General features: G+C 38.9%; 5 protein-coding genes across 6 annotated transcripts; 1 reads left to right on the top strand and 4 right to left on the bottom strand.

The window, feature by feature from the left end:
* Window positions 1–16: 16 nt before the first annotated feature.
* Window positions 17–7732, bottom strand: LOC143429656 (uncharacterized; the record flags this gene model as incomplete). Its single annotated transcript, XM_076905331.1, has 7 exons — window positions 7531–7732; window positions 6816–7058; window positions 2968–3066; window positions 2727–2899; window positions 2493–2650; window positions 1995–2406; window positions 17–1909 (listed from the first exon to the last, which is right to left on the bottom strand). Coding segments are annotated over exons 2-7 (2976 nt in total), but the record flags the coding sequence as incomplete, so codon positions are not given.
* A 6216-nt stretch (window positions 7733–13948) lies between these two features.
* Window positions 13949–15149, top strand: Ho (heme oxygenase). Its single transcript, XM_076905451.1, has 3 exons — window positions 13949–14062; window positions 14286–14484; window positions 14675–15149. The coding sequence occupies exons 1-3, from the start codon at window positions 13963–13965 to the stop codon at window positions 15114–15116; spliced, it is 741 nt and encodes a 246-aa protein (XP_076761566.1). The 5' UTR covers window positions 13949–13962; the 3' UTR covers window positions 15117–15149.
* A 261-nt stretch (window positions 15150–15410) lies between these two features.
* Dcp2 (decapping mRNA 2) lies at window positions 15411–17332 on the bottom strand. 2 transcript variants are annotated; one of them, XM_076905449.1, is made up of 5 exons: window positions 17209–17332; window positions 16476–17123; window positions 16236–16374; window positions 15833–16127; window positions 15411–15745 (listed from the first exon to the last, which is right to left on the bottom strand). In XM_076905449.1, exons 1-5 carry the CDS (start codon window positions 17253–17255, stop codon window positions 15492–15494), a joined length of 1383 nt encoding a protein of 460 aa, XP_076761564.1. In that variant the 5' UTR covers window positions 17256–17332; the 3' UTR covers window positions 15411–15491. The 2 variants fall into 2 exon arrangements, with proteins under 2 accessions (XP_076761564.1, XP_076761565.1); XM_076905450.1 differs by having other exon boundaries at window positions 16476–17019; window positions 17209–17327.
* A 307-nt stretch (window positions 17333–17639) lies between these two features.
* On the bottom strand, window positions 17640–18514 carry Pmvk (Phosphomevalonate kinase). The gene is made up of 4 exons (XM_076905429.1): window positions 18381–18514; window positions 18085–18290; window positions 17858–18007; window positions 17640–17786 (listed from the first exon to the last, which is right to left on the bottom strand). Exons 1-4 carry the CDS (start codon window positions 18509–18511, stop codon window positions 17659–17661), a joined length of 615 nt encoding a protein of 204 aa, XP_076761544.1. The 5' UTR covers window positions 18512–18514; the 3' UTR covers window positions 17640–17658.
* A 290-nt stretch (window positions 18515–18804) lies between these two features.
* Rpl29 (ribosomal protein L29) lies at window positions 18805–19414 on the bottom strand. Its single transcript, XM_076905445.1, has 3 exons — window positions 19358–19414; window positions 19131–19195; window positions 18805–18969 (listed from the first exon to the last, which is right to left on the bottom strand). The coding sequence occupies exons 1-3, from the start codon at window positions 19392–19394 to the stop codon at window positions 18856–18858; spliced, it is 216 nt and encodes a 71-aa protein (XP_076761560.1). The 5' UTR covers window positions 19395–19414; the 3' UTR covers window positions 18805–18855.
* Window positions 19415–19851: the final 437 nt, after the last annotated feature.

Genomic DNA, 19851 nt, shown 5'->3' with positions numbered 1-19851 from the left:
CAGCCTCGTCCAGTACGTGTTTCTGTTCGCCCTCGCCGCTCTGAGTCGAATCCTCGACGTAGTCCTCCTCCTTCTCGACGATCAGATATTCGTCGATCAGCTCTCTCTTGAGCGCGTCTTCGATGTCGGCCTCGATAATGTCGTCGTCGGTGATATCCTCCTCCTTCTTGTCGGTAAGCTCGGCCGTTATCTCATCGTCTCCCTCCGAACGATCGTCTTTCCTCGTCTCCTCGATACGTTCCGCTTTCTGCAGCACCGCCTCGATCTCCTCGACTACTTCTCGTTCCTCCTTGAGATCGGCGAGCACTTTACTCTCGATGGAATCCAACGAGATGTCCTCCGATCGTTCCATCAGACTTTTCTCGACGAGCTTTACACCCACCTCGGGCTCGATTCCGGAGGGCGTTGATACCGTGGACGAGTCCGCGGTACCTTTCTCCGTCCTCGGTCTCCGAGCGACACCCTCCCTGTCGGATTTTACGGAGGCGGTCGGTGTGCTTCGAGTCGATTTCGCTGGACTACCGGAAACCCGAACCCCTTTGCTCGGGCTAACCGGTTTACCACCGCGACGACCGATCGGTTTTCTATCGGTTGGTTTCGGTTTCGCCGGGAGCTTAGCGGCCGATTCTTTTATCGCGGACTTTTCAATGTTCTTTAGCTCGACCACTTTTCTGTTGTTCGCGTCTTTGGTGCTTTTCGCGGCCGGTACAGGAGCCGAGACGCTCGATACTTTCTGCTTAACCTTCCCGACGCCCGCCTTCGATATCTCCGTTCTCGTCGCGACTCCGTTTATCGTCTTTTTAGGCGTGGTCGGCGATGATTTGACAATCGCGCCGCTATCCTTCTTCTCCACCGGCGACTGTTTCCTCTTCTTCTCGACGAGTCTCGGCTTCGTCGGTGCCTCGATTTTCCCAGGCTTAACGGGCACACCACCGGCTCTCGCTTCCTTCGACTCTCTCTTTCTTATTATCGGTTCGCCTTTCGGCTTTGATTCCTTCCCGATCAACGGACCGGTGACCACCTTCTCCGGTTCCGGCAGCTTATCCTCGGACTTTTCAAGTCTCTCCACCTTTGCGGCCTCCTTCCGCGAGACCTCCTTCTTACCTTCCCTCTTCTCCTTCGCTTCTTTCGCCTCCACCTCTATCTTCTTATTCTCTACGGCTTTCCTCGTTTTTGGCTCAGCTTTAACCGCTTGCGGTTTCGTCGGTATAATAGCCGCGCCCTGCGATATCGTTTTCGCCGGCAGCGGTGGCGGCGGCGGTGTCGTCGTCGTCGTCGTCGTCGTCGTCGTTATATCTTCGCTAGTAGCTTTGACCGTTTTTATCTCTGGCGATTCCTTCTTCTCCTTCTTCGCGTCCTTAATCGGCGCGAGCTTCTGTTTCGTCGGTTTTTCCCGGAGAGTGGCCAGCGACGCGGACGGAGAAAGGCTTTTCGCCGAACAAACGGGATGCTTTAGGAACTCCAAGTGTTTCAGTCGGTCGAATCCTTCGAAGATCTTGTACTGGGGCGTACTCCCGGGAAATAGGATTCGAGTGATGGTATCCTCCGGGTTAGCCGGTTGCCAAACCAGCAACGCGCATATCGAGACCAGATTTTGAATTGGGAATGTCAAGTTATTCGAGTCCTTTTTGTGCCCCCCTGCGAACAGTTTCGAATCGGCGGCATGCCACTTGGCCAGAAACTCTCTGACCTCGCGGCTATCCTTGTTCGGGCTTAACACGTACATATCTAACGTGCCGTGGCCCACTTTGTGGTAGAGATTGATCGGGTCCGGATCCCTGTAACACGGATGCGCTCTCAGATTGATGTGACGTAGATTGACGACCATCTCCTGGCCGATGTCGGTCAGATTGAAAATCAGAGGATCGATATCCTTGTCTCCGTCCGGTGAATTTGATTGTCTTCTCTCCTGTCGGGCGCGTTTAATTAATTATTGCAGGACGCGACTTTTAATAATATATTATTATAATATATAATTATAATAATTTACTTACGGTTAGGTTGCAGAAAAAGTGTCCAATTTGAGGATAAACGTGCATCTCCTTCTTCTTGCGAAGCACACTGGACATGCCTCCGACGTTGCTATTATTTATTCTAGTAACTAAAACGGCATCGAGTCGATCCAAATGCCGCGTAAAGTCCCAAAAACAGGCCTTTCTGGCGAAACCACCGTCCACTAACATATTGAAACCGTTTATGCCAAAAAGCGCTGCATCGCCTTGGCCGCCCGGGAAGACGTATAAAGTTGGATGACTAAATCTAATGTTGCCTACAACATCGGACGGCTCCATCAGTTGATCCAACGTCTGGACCACGAGATACTGTCCCACGTAGTTTGTGAAATTCGCGATCGCTGGCAATCCAGCGGTGAGAACATCGTCGGGGTTAACTCTGACTCTGCACGATCTGCGTGAGATAAGTTGCTGTTTTTTTTTCTTTTCTTCTTCTTCTTCTCTTTGGCATAGGGAAAAATTCGAACGCGCGGTACGAACCTGGTAGAAGCTTCTTTCGACAATCTGTTCGTTGTCCAATCGCCAACACCGGCACAGTGAATGTCGACCGTGACGCTGTTCTCGTACGCGCGAAGAACTCTTTGCACCTCGTGTTCGCTGAACGCGTCCAAGAAATCGGCAAGACTAAAGGTTCCATCCTGAAAACATTCGACGACGTTCGGGTGACTTGACTGCCCTCGAGGGAAATGGATATTCTTCGCGGCTTCGACATACTTGCAGTATCCAGGAACCGTTCCCACCGAAGGTGTAGCCAGCGTGAATAATGTGTCGATGTTTTGTGAAACTTGCCAGTAAATTACGGATACATTGCAGCAACGTGTTCATTTGCGGATGAATCAGTACTTCCGTAACAAGATTTTCGGTAGCGTATTGGATTAGTCGTTCGCCTGGAAATGTATGTTTCATTTAAAACGATAACCATCATAAAACTTTAGTTATGTCTAATCGTTAATACCATTTCTAGCTTCTTCTCCTTCGGGAGCTTGCGCTACCAACGCGAGCAATTCCTTTTCCAAGTCTACGTGACAGCTATCCTTGTCCCATGAGAGAAAGCCTGGAACATAACAAGATCGTTTGGAATTTCATTGTTGTCGATAGAAATAGTAGGTCGTTAGGTGTTAACGCATATACGAATATAGAGACTATCCCCGGGAGTCCGTGAGCGCACAGGTTTGGCTTCGTAAACCGAAGATGGTTCGCATCATGGGCGAGCAAGACGAAGATTGAGAAATTTGAGAAAGAAAGAGTGAGTCTTCTTCTAATCGAGAACGTAAAGGAGGGGTGAACAAAGAGTTGATACGATGACGTCATGAACACCGCAGCCCCTATCCGGGACCAGGGGATAGGGGGTAGCCGGCGATCGATCGCGCGCATCCTTGGCTAACCTACGCACTCTCTCTCTCTCTCTCTCTCTCTCCCTCTCTCCCTCTCTCTCTCTCTCTCTCTCTCTCTCTCTCTCTCTCTCTCTCTCTCTCTCTCTGTTTCATATCCTTTAAAACTCGTCTAAATTCGGCTAACGAATATTAACGATGTGATATAATAATTAAAATGAATTGAAATTGAATCCAAGCAAGTGTAATAGCTACACGATTGTAATCCTCGAATCGGTTAACTTGTCACGTTGATGAACCACAGTGGCAGCAAATTCCCTATGTCAAATTGATCGGAAGCCCTGACGATGATACAAGAGAAGCCGTGCGTCGGGGGTCGTGCCTTTTAATGCGTGACGACCCCTGCACATTCTCTTTGCAAAAGGTATCCGCATCTATATACGTGCATAGTATACACGTATATATTATGTACTATGTACGTATACAGATGTAAGATAAGTAACAACAAAAAATAAATACGTAGAAATATACATTTGATTGTGTATTCTCTTCTCTGTTAGTGTATTCCAGATTTCCGCGCTTCCGAGGCGCGTTGTAGCGCCTAGTTAAAAACGAGGGTAGTTGAAGATACTCGCTCGAAGGGTTAAATATAGACAGATTCACGGGTTTCTTCGTTGGAGCATTTACCCCTTGGGTAGTAACTTTTAGAACCTCAGACCATCGCGTTTCTTCATTTGCATTGACTTCCTTCCTTCCTTTCTTCCTTCCTTCCTTCCTTCCTTCCTTCCTTCCTTCCTTCTTTTTTTATCACATTTTCCCCTGTTCTCCTTTTTCCTTGACAACGGGCACTAAGACGGATGTTAGCAGTTGGCTCGACTTTATATTTAGACACGGTTTCGTTCTCCTCGTTATCCTTCTTTTTACGCGTGTGTACAAAAACACGTTTAATACTTTCAATCAACTGATATTGATAAACAACGGACAAAACGAGTCGAACGGAACGAAATACGAATCGCGGGTAAGTGGTAGTTGGTAAAAAGCTTTTGTAAAAGCTGATAATAGGGTCAAAAAGTTTCTCTTCAAAAACTGCTGACACCGCGCTTCTTGGTCGATGGGAAGAACTAAACTTCGTATTATATATTATACTAGGTAACGGTTGCACCGATTTGATATTATAGAACGGCAGAGAGATCGCCTTCACTCGTCCGTGGCTATTTATATATTTTTAAGAGACGAGATTCATTTCTCACGTCCGACTGTTCACCGAAAATTGTCCTTCCAATTTTAGATAACTCGTACTATGTAAAAACTATAATCGGTGAAAAAGTTTTGCAATCGAAATTATATACATATATATATATATATATATATATATATATATATATATATATATATATATGTGTGTGTGTGTGTGTGTGTGTGTGTGTGTGTGTGTGTGTGGGAGAGATGGTAAACGGAGAATGGTAAAGCGTGTCGTTCGATCAGGTAAGGGTCAGGTTCAAGAACAAGATAATCGAGAAGGTAATCAGAGTTTCACGACTGGAAGAGCACGATAGAACGGGAGAGCGATTCACTGGCGAATGCCGCGATAAAATTAGACACACTCTGTGCCCATGTACTCGGTTCAGCAGCGTACGAATACAAGGGAATTGTAAAAGATTTCGAGTTCATTTCCTGCTAGAAACTCAGCTTTTACACGTAGTTATTCAAAATTGATAAATACATGTAACGCACGTGCACGCACTCTCTCTCTCTCTCTCTCTCTCTCTCTCTCTCTCTCTCTCTCTCTCTCTATCTATCTATCTATCTATCTATCTATCTCTCTCGCTCTCAAGAGCATGCATGTAAATTCGGTTATTCGATTCAACGAACAGAACCCTCGATGCGCGAGTTCTTCCGGATATTACAAGCATCGAATAGCTTCAACTTTCTCGATGCTCCCCACGTCCTCAATCATGATTCATACCGACAAGTATGCCTTCCTATCTTATATACGTACGTGGTTACCGGCACAGTGTACATGTAAATACATACACCAATGCATGCATATATGCATGTATATTAACTCGTACAAATATCCACGTACATCGAATCGCGCGTACCATGCATCGATGGAAGACAACATTAGAAGTAACTGGAAAATATGTAAGCAAAAAATCCTGCATAAACGAATTCGCGTCTTGCCATCTTTACGCTCTAACAATCCATTCTGTAACGCATACTCGTTACTCTATACATTAAACTTACTAAACCTACTAATACGTTTGCACTGCACAATATGATCCAATTTGATTTGATCCAAATGAATTTATGTATCAGAAATTCAATAATTCACGGTGTACACGCAAAATTTACCCTAACAAATAATGTATACTAGCATACAGAATATGACAAATGTTTCGTTGAAAGAGATGTAGAGAAATTTCGGTCAAGTTCGCGTCAATAAATGAAATATCATCTTTTTTGTCATTTAAAAAAGACTTACATAAACTATTACATAGACAGTTGAACCGATTTTCGCTTTCTTTTAAGTCGATACGTACACTACATTCGACAAACGTAAGCTTCACTTGTATTATATCATCAAATGATATCGCGCGTTACTTTACAGTTTAGCGACAATTTTCTCGACGTTCCGTTCGTGTAGATGGATTTATTGATCCAAGTTCTGGTGACTGCGGGGATGTGGCCGTAGGCCGGTCTAACATGCGCATACCGCATCAAAATCGCAACTACAGATTTCTTTCCTTCATCGTCCGTCTGGCACAATTTCAATGTAATTTATCGTTGGTCACACGTAAATCGTCGTTATAGTAAACCAGAATCATCCCATTATCGATAGATACTAGATTTGCACCTCTTCCACTCGTATGTATGAATAATGCATACGTATTATTCGTATTTTCTTTTTCCTTCCCTCATCATCATTCAGAGATTGAATCAGAATCACGATGCTTAACACCGATACCGTGTGCCCGAGAAAAATGTACTTTGCGCGCAGCGGAATGTGATCTAAAGTGTGCGAGAGAAGAATTTACGCACGTCCGTTTGAATTGTCAATTGTAAAGATACGAAGCGGACTGTGTGTATGCAACGTGTCTCTTAAAAGCAACGAACAACTGGCGACGAATAAAGATACCACACGATTTCCTTACTAACCAACGTCCGCTCAACCTCCGCCTAGCAACAAGGGGGACCTATAAAGTTGTTGTGTAAGCTCGTCCGATAAATCGGAAGCAATACGCACAGCGAAAAAGAACCGTTACTGGTTGTGTTCGTGTGCGGAAGTAGGTCGGCGAAATATGTGAAATCATAATCGTAATGCTTCAAAATAAACTGTATTTGTTTCAGTTTTGTTGACGTTTTTGTCAACTAAATTCTAATCTAATAATCACGGAATAACACGATCAAGAATAAAAGCGAATATACGATTCAATGTATGGGATAAGTAAAATTGTACGTGTACGCTTACCTTTTGCAAGACGATTCAAGATGAGATCTTTATGTTGCGCGGTATGAGGCTCTGGAAGTACAACAAGAAGGTAACAGCCACTTAATGGTGACGGTGGTGGGTGTTGTTGTTGGGTGCCCGGTGCCATCGGACCACCGGTTACCGGTGTAATCGGAGATACAGTTTGTTCAATGTTTGTTGATGATATTGTAGTTGTCTCCCCTCCCCCTCCTCCTTCTCCAGTAGGATCTGTGGTACTCATTGCTAGAAAAAAAGGAGAAAAGCTCAAATACAGAAATATTCTTCTAAATTCGATACCGACAGTTGACAATGCAGACGCAAGGCGCGGCCTATTGGCGTAGACACTGATGAAACGTACGCGTGTATCACTTGTTCAACACCGTGTCTGACATATGACATTATACTTCTACTTGGGAATTATTCAAACAGCATTTCGACCACCGCCTCGATATTCCTATCACATCTCTATTCCATATAATCTATAGGTAAACAATTAAAATTTCAAAGAAAAGGACTCTCCAATTACGCTTAATATACATCACACTGTGCGCACTTTGTATATTCTTCCTGATACTCTTCGACAAATATAAATCTTTAGGGAAAGTAAGGTTTAGAAAATTAATAAGCAAACTGTTTGATCGCGTAAGAGGAAGGGTAGATGATCACAAAGAACGAAGAAATGACTTTTATTTGAAAATATAGAACAAGATCTTACCGAGGCAAAAAAATGTCGAAGATATTTTATGGAAAGGTCACCACCGCGTTGCCTAACCGCGATTTCATGCGGACAGTTTTGGCGTCAAGTATTGCGCAGGATTTGCACGACCCTTTCCCTGTAAAAGCTGTAGGGCTATGTCCTGTCGTCGAATGCGCAGGATCCGAACTTCTCCGCACGACCTTAGATCATTGATCCAAATTCTGAGAGTTGCCTAGTAGAGAAAAGAACAAGACATTAAACGATTATTATTACTTATCGATTGAATAAAACAATGTTCTTCTTTTTTTCTTTTTTTTTTTTTTTTTTTTTGTAATCATCATCTCTTTATTCGTCATCTCCTTCTCGACTTTCACGTACGTGAAAGTTCGCAGAGAAGAAAACGCCGAAATTCGATCGACGTATAATCATCCGGTTAGAGCGAGGAATTGAATCGAGAAAATCTGAAAGGAGAAAATCACCCCAGTGAATATAGACAATGCAGTTTGCCCCTTGGTAACAACCCCTCCCGCAGTTCACGTAGCTGACCGATAAGATCTATAGGTGGCCTGCGATTAATCTGTTACTAAAAATTTCGTGATATTCCCATCCTATCCCTTATTGCCTTGGCAACGTGTTCCATCCACTTACCTTGTTACGTAGCACGTCCGTTCACAATTTTCCTCGGTATATTGTATATCCAAGAAAGTTTTTCTTTCGTGTGGCCGGCCGGTAGGTGAGGAGGGAAGAGCTGGAGAGCGAGGAAACCGTGGCAGATTTGCAACAAGAAATGGTACCCGATAAAAGAAAGTCGGTGGACAGTTTCTCCTGCTCTTAACAGTCTGCCTTTGCGCGTAGGCGCGGTCTCATTTCAATTTCTTGAAAAGTGACCGAGAAGGGAGTACAAAGGGAGAGTTAGAGGATTAAGGCAAAGAGGATACGGGCGAGAGCGAGTGAGAGACAGACAGACATAAAGAGAGAGAGGGGGGGGGGGAGAGAAAGAGAGAGAGAGAGAGAGAGAGAGAGAGAGAAAGAGAAAGAGATAGGGAGAGAGAGAGAGAGAGAGCGAATGAAAACCGTCGTAGGACACAACGACACTAAACGTAGATCGGTACGAAGACGAGATGTGTCCCTCTTGTCGAGGGTTGGATGACGGCAATTCCGTCCTAAGACGGGTTTTCTTTAATACGACTCGCGAACTTTGATGCGCGTTTCTTGTCCCCTATATCTGGAATCAACGATACTCAAAAACTCGACTTGACTCGGCAGCAACACTCGCGTTGCGGGCTGCCGGCTCTCTGACAAGCTCGGTGATATCCTTTGCCGTTGCCACAGAAAGGCACCCCCTCCCTTGAGAATTGTTCCAGTATCCCCACTAACGATGCGCATCGACTTGGTTACATCGGCTCGCGCAGTCCAGACTGCCTGTACGTACTGTCTAGTCGATTTACACACGTATACACACATCGTCTCATGTCCGAATCATTGCATTCTATAAGCATACATGTATGTACGTGTACGTAATATACGAACAAATCGTACGCACACTCGAAAAAATCAAGAATACGAACACCGTACTCGCGCGCGTCTATGCACTGACTGACTGACTGACTGACTGATGTGACCGGCAAGCCGGCCGGTGCAACGATGTCAGAAAATGCATGTACGGTATCTAGGGAGAAAATATATTGCTGAATGAACTGAAAATTAGAGAAATCGGAGAACAAATGGGATTTTCAATGTCGATATTGTTCACTTAATTTTTTTCGTTGACGATAAAAATATTGCCAGGTGAAATGATTACCAGCCAAAAAGCAAGAAATTTACTATAATCAATCGTCTAAACTGCGACAGTAGATTTCGATGACTTTAGCCAGACATAAACTGTCACTTACTCAAGACCACTCGAGGGAGACTTACTTGAGGATGCTATTAAATGAATAAGTTCAAATTATAGATGTTTTAAGTAATAACTGGTATACGGGTTTAAAAAGGATTTTTCACAAGTATACGTACACGATACGACAGGTTTGTTCATTTTTGTCAATTTATCCATAGAGAAGCTTGTTCTCCTTTGTTTGCGTGTAAACTGTTGGCAATTGTTATTAGGTTAGGTACTATCGTTCCAATCCGATGTGAACGCACGACATTGACGAACATCTGACAATATATTATAAAAAGGAAGACTGTTATTTCACTGTTGGTGCCTGCCGTATACTAGCATTTGTCGCAATGCAGGGGGATCTGCTTCTCATCTAAAAGATACTTTCCTAAACGAAAGCTGAAATTTTATTTATTTTAAACACATTCGTCAACGTATTTATTTGTTAGTGACAAATTATTTATCAGCTGTATGGTATGAAAAATATGCAATGTATGAAACCGGCAACGAGCATCCAACATCGAATATTCCATCGCGCGATACGAATCATTCTTAAAACAATCAAAGCTCTAAACAAGGCTCTAATCAGGAATCTATTACCCTCGTCTTTAATTAATTTGCTATCATGGGTAATTTAAAAGTCGCATCAATGTCACCCGATGCAACTGATTATATCACGTTCGTTTGACGCGAGATCGATAAACTCTTCTGTCACAATATTTCTTTTCATTCGCAACTTTGCGACAATCGGCCTAAAGATATGAACGAAGGTCTACAGCGACACATATAACTTATCCTTTGGCCATTTACATGATATATTATGGTACAATATTTACCTGTTACACTATTAATGATTCCTGTACAAGCGTACGTAAATTTTTCAATCATTTACATACCACAGGTATTATTATTGGATGTCGTATAAAACATTCGTTGATCGCAAGGTCGATTCGTTGGCATCTTCGATTGCCGCATTGCATCTCAGCCCTCAACCCTGTATCAATGAAACGTCGTACCCCTTTGCTAGTATATTTCCACTTTGACTATTACCAAATGTATCGGTATATTACAATTATATCAACGTACTCGCTGTTAATGTATTTGTCAATTTTATTGTTCTCACTCCATTATTCGCAAATATTGTAAATTCTAGTTGTTTTTACATAGTACGCGTGTGTCGATTAAAATTTTGAGACGCGATGTATTTTAGCTAGAAAAAAAAAAAGGTAGAAACAATACAGTCGTCGAACAATTTCTTACAATTTCTTCGATCTTTACACGTACGATCGAACGTGTGAGAATATAATCGTTATATATAAGAGTATTGCGTCTATTCTATTTTTTCCCCAATCTTGTTTCCTTTTTTCTTTTCTTCTTTCATCTTTTTTATTTTTTTTTTTTTTTTTTTTTAAATTGATTTTTTTTTTACTATCATTAAGTCATGGATCGTTGTTAGAATGTAACTTTTTAGCTACCATCCGAACGTGATCAGGGTACGAAACCGAAGTTTCACAGGGCTGGCCATAGTGCGTGGCGCTAGTATTGAGCGACACCCCCGTTACTAACCGTGGCGAGAATATCAGAAAGCAAAATATAGCATCTCCACCAGTCGGACACTGTCTCTCGATGAATATACTTAGACAATGATGATGCGCTCTACGTTGCGCACTTATTCCACTCGCATGCATCCACCTACGTGGAATGACGTAAGTAAGTGTATTCACACCACAACACATCATGACGACACATTATGACGTTTTAATGCACGAGAAATTTGCATATCTACCAAGGCATATATCTTAGTCGCATAATATAAATTAACCGAAAATCTATTTCTACTAAAACGCACAAAATCCGATAAAATAAAATAAAATAAAATTAATTGTTAATAACGACTAATAAGAAGAAAGAGAGGGTAAAAAGGATGAGAAAATCAAATGTTACGTTTCAAAAGTTTCGTCCTACAACTAAAATTCTAATGCAATTAAAATACTAATTAAAGAGTCCGTGACTAAAAACCTGACGAAACGTATCGAAACACTTAGAGACCTCTCCGTTCAAGAACCTGAGCTGAGTAATACGTATATACATTTTATACGCACACGATATAAACATATGCATATTCGTATATGCAAACGTATACATATTCATGTACGTGAACTTCTGCTTATTAAGTACGTTGGCATTTGCATCAGCATCATCGTTATTATTATTTTGTTTTTTTCTTTTAATTATTTTTTGTTTGAATTATTTTACACATCGCATCTTACAAACTACAGTCGGTGACGGGATACACGTTAAAGCAACGCTCGCATCGTGGCCTTGTTTTGAAGATTTCAAATTTTTATTTCGCGATAAAGCACGTCTACTATAATATATGTTGTTCTGCTCGTCCAGCCTGTACGACGAACGTTTAATAGACAAGGTTTTCCTTCGACTTATTACTCTTTTTATTCGCAATCTAAATCCTCGTTAAATGCTTTAATATGACTAACTCTCTTTTTGCTTTATAATCTTCAATCGCGATGCTATTCATGAGTTGTTGGCTAAAAATTAACGATACGAGAAAGACAACAACTGTATACAGATAGATATAATTGATAATTACGGTTGTAGTTATAGTTATAGTTGATGCGGGTTAACGTTGTGTAAAAATAATTGTTCAAAATAAATTGAATGGGCCGAAAAGCTTAAGTTTATCGAAGACAGCAGGGTTGGGCGTTTACGAGGCGCCACCACGACGGCGTCTCATCGATCTGACTAGCCGAATACCGCAGCCACTTACAATATACACAGGCTTTAGCTACCAGTGCTACACAAAATCCACGTATCTGCAGAGAGAACGGACTACTCACTGCAAACAGTACATACATATACATATATTTCTTTAGGTATCTTGCTATATACAAAAAAAACGTTATATACCGAAAAACTTTCTTTTCTTTTCATGTATATATATAGAATATATATATATATAGTAATAACATTGATTTGATAGATTTGCAAAAATGGCAGCGAAAATTGGGATTCTTGTTTTTTTCAGAGAAACAGCAGTTTCACTAATATTATTGGCTGCACCTTCCAAACCGTAGGTCTCGCAAGAAAAGGACAAACAATATTAAAGGTAGCAATAAATATCCTATTCTAATAGTCCCTATTTTACCCTGAAACTCGAAAACAGCTGGAGTAATCAAAGTTTAAACTTATCTCGGAAGGCAAAATTTGTAAATTACCAAAACTTTTATCTTCTACCTAACTAATTAATTATCTTTAGCCATGGAGGGCAGCAAATTTCACAAATACTTCTTTATACGCTAAGCTCTCTGATAATATAATCAGTTTTTTATTCCGCTGTACGGAAGCAAAGACATTTTTTGTGAAACGGTGAAATCTGCAAGTAAACCGTATATGCGTTCATAGCACTCAAAGGGTTCATTTCATTTTTAACCCTAAACGCGGCTTTCCACAGAAAATTTATAACGACCAATTTCACTAAATGGAAATAGAGGATGCTGAGGAGTGCCCGTATGTATTAAATAATATAGTATATATTAAATAAAGAAATTCCTTAAATTTCATTCACTAGAAAGAGTAAGATAAATAATATCTTCGGCTTTAATGCTATAAGAAAGAGTGAGACGGATGATACCTAACCTACTCTGGAACCCCTGGCGTCATCTCTGTTAAAAGTGCTCAAACTGCTGGCACACAATCATCGACAGCGAAGTAAACTATTAAAGAACTACTGGCGCCACCTGTCGGAGGAGGACCGAAACTAGCCGGGCATTAGTTTCACTACTTTCCGCAGAGATGGTGTCAGTAGTTATTCACTAGTTTACTTCGCTGTCGATAATTGTGTGCGAGTTGTTTGAGCACTTTTCACAGAGATGGCGCCAGGGGTTCTAGTGCAGGGTAGGTATCATCCGTCTTATTCTTTCTTATAGCTTTCATATATATCTTTCTCTCTCCTACCTCTAAAGCGGGTGATATAATTTATCTGACCTCTTCTGTTCAATGAAAATTAAGAAATTTCTTTATTTAATCAGCAGTACTCTAAAATTCGAAGTCAGGGGCGAGCAGTGGAGTCTTTGACGTAGCTTCTTGTACTCCAGCTGTTTTCGAGTTTCACGGTAAAATAGCGACTATTATAAAAGGAAATTTATTGCTTTTGTTAATATTGTTTATCATTTTCTTGTAGAACTTACGGTTTGGAAGATGCAATCAATAAGATGAAATGAGAAAACAAAAATCCCAATTTTCTTTGTCATTTTTGCAAACCGGACCTAGGTTTATGTGAAGTTTTTTGTTACTCTTGAGGTGTAGTATCGAGTAGTGAATCAGCCTGTATATTAACATTTGTATACGTAGAGCACGTGATCCTTCGAAGCATGTGATTCACTCACTGTAAACTCGCATCGACTGTTCCGTTGATGTGAAACGTAAAATGATTGATATAATTATGATGTAGTATTTAGGATTGATTAAATTATTGATTTAATTAAAAATAAATTCGTAAATAAAGTTAAATAATAACATTGTTGCATTTGTACGGAAATCGCATACTTGTTCTCATGAAAATGGATCAAGACACATTTTGTCAAAAAATGCGGAAAGCCACGAGAGAAGTTCATACGATTAGCGACAAATTGGTGAACGCAAAATTAGCATTTGGTAAGACAATTTGGTAACTCTCTCTCTCTCGACATAATAATTGATTACGATTTTCCATTAAAAAAATCATAAACAGCGTCGCCCATTTGATGTAATTTTTCAACTTGATTTGCATGTTGTCCACGATGTTACGTTAATGATACTTATACTTGGACTTGGAATAATAAATTGTACAACCAAGTGATATCAAAAGCATCTATGATTGTGCATCGTTTTTAAATAGGATTTCTTGATAATTCTGTATGGGCTGACGGCCTTTTGGTCTTCTACGAAATTTTTCGATATTTGGAACTTGCTATGGTCAGATGGAAACACACAGAAATAGGATTATTTCTACACGATAAGCTCTCTCGTACGGAAGCATTTCAGCACGATCTTGAATTTTATCTAGGCAAGGAATGGGCAAAAAATTATAGTCCTAGGTAAATTACTTGAATAATGTTTGTATAATTAAGGTGGGTGCACATATATTGAAACGATTGTGCGATAGAATTTTGAACAAAATTCAGCGCATTCAGAGACCCTTGGGAGAAACTTTTATTTGTATTCGATAAAGAAAATTGATTCTGTTTACATTTTAAGATTTATTTACGATATCTGAACAAATTTCAGAGACAGCGTGGCTAAATATTTGATTCATTTGAAGGAAGTAGAAAATACAGATCCTATTCTATTACTGGCGTATATTTATCATTTGTATATGGGTCTTTTGAGCGGTGGAATTATTTTACGTAAAAAAAGACAGTTTGTGCAAAAAATCTGGCCATTTAAACAATCTCAAACAAACGGTAACAATATCACAAACTTTGATGACATTTATGAACTGAAACGATATATTCGTGATACAATGAATAAAATTGGGGCAACTCTGGATGAAGATAGAAGGAATAAACTTATAGAAGAAAGTAAAACAGTTTTTGTGTTAAACAATGAAATTATAAGAAGCGTGAAGGGCGGGGACGCAGTTCTCCTTAAAAGAATGGCATGTTTTATTATTCCTCTGTTATTAGTTCTATTTGTCCTTTTGGTACCTTACAAACGACAGATGTATTAAATTATATCTTTTAGACAAATTGATGTGTTTATGTATTCGCTCGAAAGGGTAAATATAACTGTTTGCAAAACAAATGCAATCATTTGTTACTGATTTTTCATCTATCGTTTCATACTTTTTTTTTTTTTTTTAACAACAATTACAATAGGATACACCGGATGTATTTGTTAAATTAAAAACAAATTACATGGTAATTTTATGTAACGCAACATAAGCGGTATTTCTTTGTACTATGAAACTACATTTTACTTAAATCGTACATATTTTGCTGAAAACTTATCGATTTAAAATCAGAACCAATAACTTGTAAACCTTGTCCTGAATATTGAATTCTGATGCGGCTCTGTTTTCTAAAATCGTCATTTTAAAATAATTTTATAAACAATCAATTATCGGTTGTTTATCAAATATAAAGTTTGTCCAAATAGTCGAACAAAGTTCGGCGGAATATTTTCGAGATTCAACATCGTCTATTGGGCAAAAATGCGATATGCCATGATTCATCAACATAAATGGGGAAGGCATAGGTTTTAAATCCGTTCGTAATTTATTCGCAGCTTTGCCAAATAATAATGATTTAATATTTCCCTCTGGATAATCTTTACTATGAAATTCTTGAGATACTTGATCTGAAATGGAAGAAAGAATATAATTTCATACAGGCGTCGATAAACTCTCTCTCTATAGCTTAGGGATTGTAATGTTAAACACTGAACCTTTCGCTTCCTTAGTAAGAGCTTGGGCTTTATAACTGAATTCGGTGCATTTTACGGATTGAATAGCTGGATCCATTAAAAACGAGCAAGGTTGTTGAACCTGTGGACTCTCTGTTAATTGTTTGGCAAGAATAGACGAAGCTTCATCCTCGTTTTGATCCCCGAACAAATTGCGTTTTATCGCTGCCTTTGACACAACATTCTTACCATCGTGTATACCGCGCCGATTTCTTGCCGGTGACGTATTGGATTGCCGAAAATTTTTACTATTTTCCTTGAAGCTTATAATATCATTCTGGGAATTATTTAGAAATTTTTTAAGTTTTTAATCTATCTTTTAGACTTTTAGATGTTTGCCGATTCGTATGGAAAGTAGGAGTAGTAGATAAAAATATTTAATTACCTGAACGGAATGGGGAAGCAATTGGCGTTTGTTCTTTGAAACAGTTTCGACATCACCCAGAGATCTGTGTCTGTGCCTTCTTATTATATTTGTATTTTTCTCACGCAAATGTTTATCCTGTATCCATCGTCTCATCCTTCTGTTTAAACGGTTAACAGTTAAGCAATGAAAAAAATAAAGATCTTTATGGTTTCGATCTAAAAGATACTGAATCCATACTAGATCCATACCCATCCATACCTTACAAAGGGAATAACCATGAAAAATGCATTCGGACCAACTCCTGTTTTTACTTTTGGAGTCATATCCTTTTTATTATTAGGTAAATCGGCTAAAGAGAACCATTCGACATTTTTGATTTCCTTCCTTGTTTTTGGTTGAAATTTTGTATCTTTCTGAACACCAGATATTATGTATAATCTAACCAAGTGTTCGTTTATCATAGATTCAATGTATTCATTTTCGTCGATTAAATTTGAGATGTCGAAACCGGTTTCTTCTAAAACTTCTCGAACAGCACAATGGGATGGATCTTCATCCCTGTTCACTTTCCCCTTGGGAAAGCTCCAACTATTCTTTGCCCAATAACTTTGAACGAGCAATACCTTAGTTAGGTCTTCGTTCAGCACAATTGCGCCAAACGTTGGAACATTTTGCTTATAGTCGCGCCATTGTTCAAGAATATTATCGATATTGGCCACATGAGGTTTCAGGAATGGTATATGAAAAAAGATATGAGTGGCAAATTCTCTCATGCTGCATGGTCTTAGTTTTGGATTTTCGTCTGTACAATAAAAATCTAAATAAAACCAGTGTGCTAGTTCGATTTGGAAACATATTCGTACTAAATCTTTTCTCTCTTCTTCGGGAACGTTTATAATAAATCGACTAAAAATATGAAGATCATGTAAAGCGTAAGACAGAATGTATTGCGACACACAAGTACAGATAATAGGATAGGAAAAAACTTAACCTGCTTAAATCGTCGAGAATGTCGGACGGTAACGAATGATCCATCATTTCGAGTATCGATAAGAAATCTTTTCAATTTGCAATTGCAATGCGATTTGCAATAAAACGCGCGCACACACACACACACGCACACACGCACACGCACGCACGCACGCAGAGAGAGGGAGAGAGAGAAAGAGAGAGATATAGAAAAAAAAATCAAATTACAAGTAGACGGATCAAATTAGCTGACTGTTCCTTCGAGTTCCTTCTCCGATCGACGCGCGCCGTCTAACCTATAATTACAACCATATTTGAGACCTTACGCTTCGCTCGCGTACGTACTGTTACAGCGCTTGATACGATCACCTTGAAAAAATTTATTATTACACTACGCTATTCATTTTGACAAAGATTTATATTTATATATTTCAACCTTTACATATGTAACAGTATGATATAGATATGGATATTAATTTTTCCCAATTAATTTAGATATCTCCTCTAGTATAAATTCGATGTTTTCACTATTATTAGTCACTTTTAAATCCCATGTTCCTACATCGTCTAAATCACATTCAGTTTCTGCATCGTCGATACCTGTAAAATAATGTTCGATTAATATAATTCATTTATATAATTGACCTTAATTTTTTTCTAATTATGTATACCTGGAACGTATATCCAGCCGCGTTTCTTTCTAACCAACTCATCCGATTCTATGCGAATTGTTTTGCATGTCTCTCCAAAATTGTCCACGAACCATTCTATATCAGTTTTTCTTCGTACATCGCTCACTATCCATATCGATTTACTATATGCTGGAATGAACGAGCAGTTTCGCGTACGGAACAATATTGTATTATATCGTTATTGTAGTAATAGAATTTTTTTATACCGTTATACATATCTAGAGCTGCGCGACAAAAGTACCCGTGATCCTTCTTCCTTACACTTTCTCCCCATTTTGCCATTTCAAGCCGATAATTTTCTTTATATTCTCCATCTCCCATAAGTTGATTTATATCCAAACCGACAGACTTTGACCAATGAGATTTAATCGGTCCTGACAATCTTATAATGATACTAGTATCAAAACCGATTCTGAGCAAAAAGATACAGATGAATCTCGTTAGTCGTGTTTAAAATGAAAATTTTATCATTATTAATAAGAATTATAAGAAAGTTGATCACCTTTCTTGCAAAATGTTTGTAATATAATCCTTGCCAGATTTCCTTTTACCACTGAATAAAAGGATAACTTGTGGTTTGGACGATTTCATTTTATTTATTGCAGGATCATCATCGACGAGACTAACCGCCATGTTGAATCACGATCACACTGGAAACATTTAAATATGAAAAAGATATTATATAATAATTATCATTAATAAATTTGCATACAATTTCCAAGCAATTGCTAGTTTTTAACCTTTATCGGAAATAAAATGGTAACTATTTCGTTGAATTTTACACAAAGTTATATGTATCACTTTTAAAATTATTTGTTTGTACAAAGGTAATTTTCGCTCGAAAGCCGCAGTAGCAATATTATGTAGCGTACAGGCGCGACCGCAATCCTGGATAGGAATGGAACACAACGACGACGTGATGTCAATTTGTTTTCAAACTTTTTATTACAATCAAATCATTTTATACACAAAAAGAGCTATTTTTTAGCTTCGCGAAGAGCCTTACGCATTTTGGCCCTCTTTAACTGTTCTTTAGGCTTCAGATTATGTTTCTTTGCGAAACGTTGGTTCCTCAAGAATTTTAAATCCATCTGAAACAGTAATATAAAAAGTATTTGACACATTTTGTACGGTAAAGAATTAGAGAAGAAGGAATGATAATTAATAAAATTAAGAGACGAAAGCTAGTATCATCAATAACGGTAAAACTGTAAAAACGAAATATTATTTTTTAACAAAATTTTAGACTTACGCCAAGCGTAGACTCGTGCCTATAACGTTTTGGTTTTTTGATGCCATTGCGATGAGCTTTGCGATCTGCGGACCGAATAATAATAATAATAATAATAATAATAATAATAATAATAATAATAATAATAATAACAACAATTACTAATAATAATAGTAGTAAAATTGGTTCCATTAAGTAGATTTGATTAGAATAAGAAGTATGAATGAATGTGTTTTCGTTCTACTCACTTTGATTATGATTGGTATGATTTTTAGACTTTGCCATATCTCCGTGTATTAAGCAGTCTATAAAAGAATAAATAATATTTAAGGTTACGTTTTCATGGTATATAGATTGATAGTGTTTTAGACCGTGTAAGAGAGAGACGATGCATCGTAGGAAATTGCTATAACGAATGAATCGACAAGAAATGTAGTCGTTTGATGGTAAAAGCAATCGAGAAAATGTATCGTTATAAACTGAATTAGATTAAAGATCATTCCGATTTGCAGGGACGAATTCTTACCTCTAGAAAGGTTACGGTGACTAGCTCACGGAAACGGAAGTTTCAGAGGAAAGAGAAACGGAACGACAGTAGCGCCAAATGTGTCAACATTGATTATCAAATTTCCGGTACAATTTACGAAAAATGTAAAATAATAAAATGGAGACTAGTTTAAATTTTATTTAAAGCTTTCTTTGTTCGCGTATCGACATTGATACAATTTTTTGTTACTGTTTA

Source organism: Xylocopa sonorina, chromosome 12, assembly GCF_050948175.1.
Source record: "Xylocopa sonorina isolate GNS202 chromosome 12, iyXylSono1_principal, whole genome shotgun sequence".
NCBI lineage: Eukaryota > Metazoa > Arthropoda > Insecta > Hymenoptera > Apidae > Xylocopa > Xylocopa sonorina.
The sequence above is the reverse complement of the archived record's forward strand: the minus strand, read 5'-3'. Positions and strand labels throughout refer to the sequence as shown.

What these genes read in the sequence shown, in the direction of transcription:
- Ho (XM_076905451.1), top strand. Translation starts at nt 13,963, where the DNA reads ATGAAAATGGATCAAGACACATTTTGTCAAAAAATGCGGAAAGCCACG. An exon ending in GAACGCAAAATTAGCATTTG is followed by an intron (nt 14,063 to 14,285) that starts GTAAGACAATTT and finishes GTTTTTAAATAG; the next exon opens with GATTTCTTGATAATTCTGTA. An exon ending in GCAAAAAATTATAGTCCTAG is followed by an intron (nt 14,485 to 14,674) that starts GTAAATTACTTG and finishes AACAAATTTCAG; the next exon opens with AGACAGCGTGGCTAAATATT.
- Dcp2 (XM_076905449.1), bottom strand. Translation starts at nt 17,255, where the DNA reads ATGATGGATCATTCGTTACCGTCCGACATTCTCGACGATTTAAGCAG. An exon ending in ATTCTCGACGATTTAAGCAG is followed by an intron (nt 17,124 to 17,208) that starts GTTAAGTTTTTT and finishes TCATATTTTTAG; the next exon opens with TCGATTTATTATAAACGTTC. An exon ending in ATGGTTATTCCCTTTGTAAG is followed by an intron (nt 16,375 to 16,475) that starts GTATGGATGGGT and finishes CCGTTTAAACAG; the next exon opens with AAGGATGAGACGATGGATAC.
- Pmvk (XM_076905429.1), bottom strand. Translation starts at nt 18,511, where the DNA reads ATGGCGGTTAGTCTCGTCGATGATGATCCTGCAATAAATAAAATGAAA. An exon ending in ACAAACATTTTGCAAGAAAG is followed by an intron (nt 18,291 to 18,380) that starts GTGATCAACTTT and finishes CTTTTTGCTCAG; the next exon opens with AATCGGTTTTGATACTAGTA. An exon ending in CGGCTGGATATACGTTCCAG is followed by an intron (nt 17,787 to 17,857) that starts GTATACATAATT and finishes ATTATTTTACAG; the next exon opens with GTATCGACGATGCAGAAACT.
- Rpl29 (XM_076905445.1), bottom strand. Translation starts at nt 19,394, where the DNA reads ATGGCAAAGTCTAAAAATCATACCAATCATAATCAAA. An exon ending in TCATACCAATCATAATCAAA is followed by an intron (nt 19,196 to 19,357) that starts GTGAGTAGAACG and finishes TTCGGTCCGCAG; the next exon opens with ATCGCAAAGCTCATCGCAAT. An exon ending in GGCACGAGTCTACGCTTGGC is followed by an intron (nt 18,970 to 19,130) that starts GTAAGTCTAAAA and finishes TTACTGTTTCAG; the next exon opens with ATGGATTTAAAATTCTTGAG.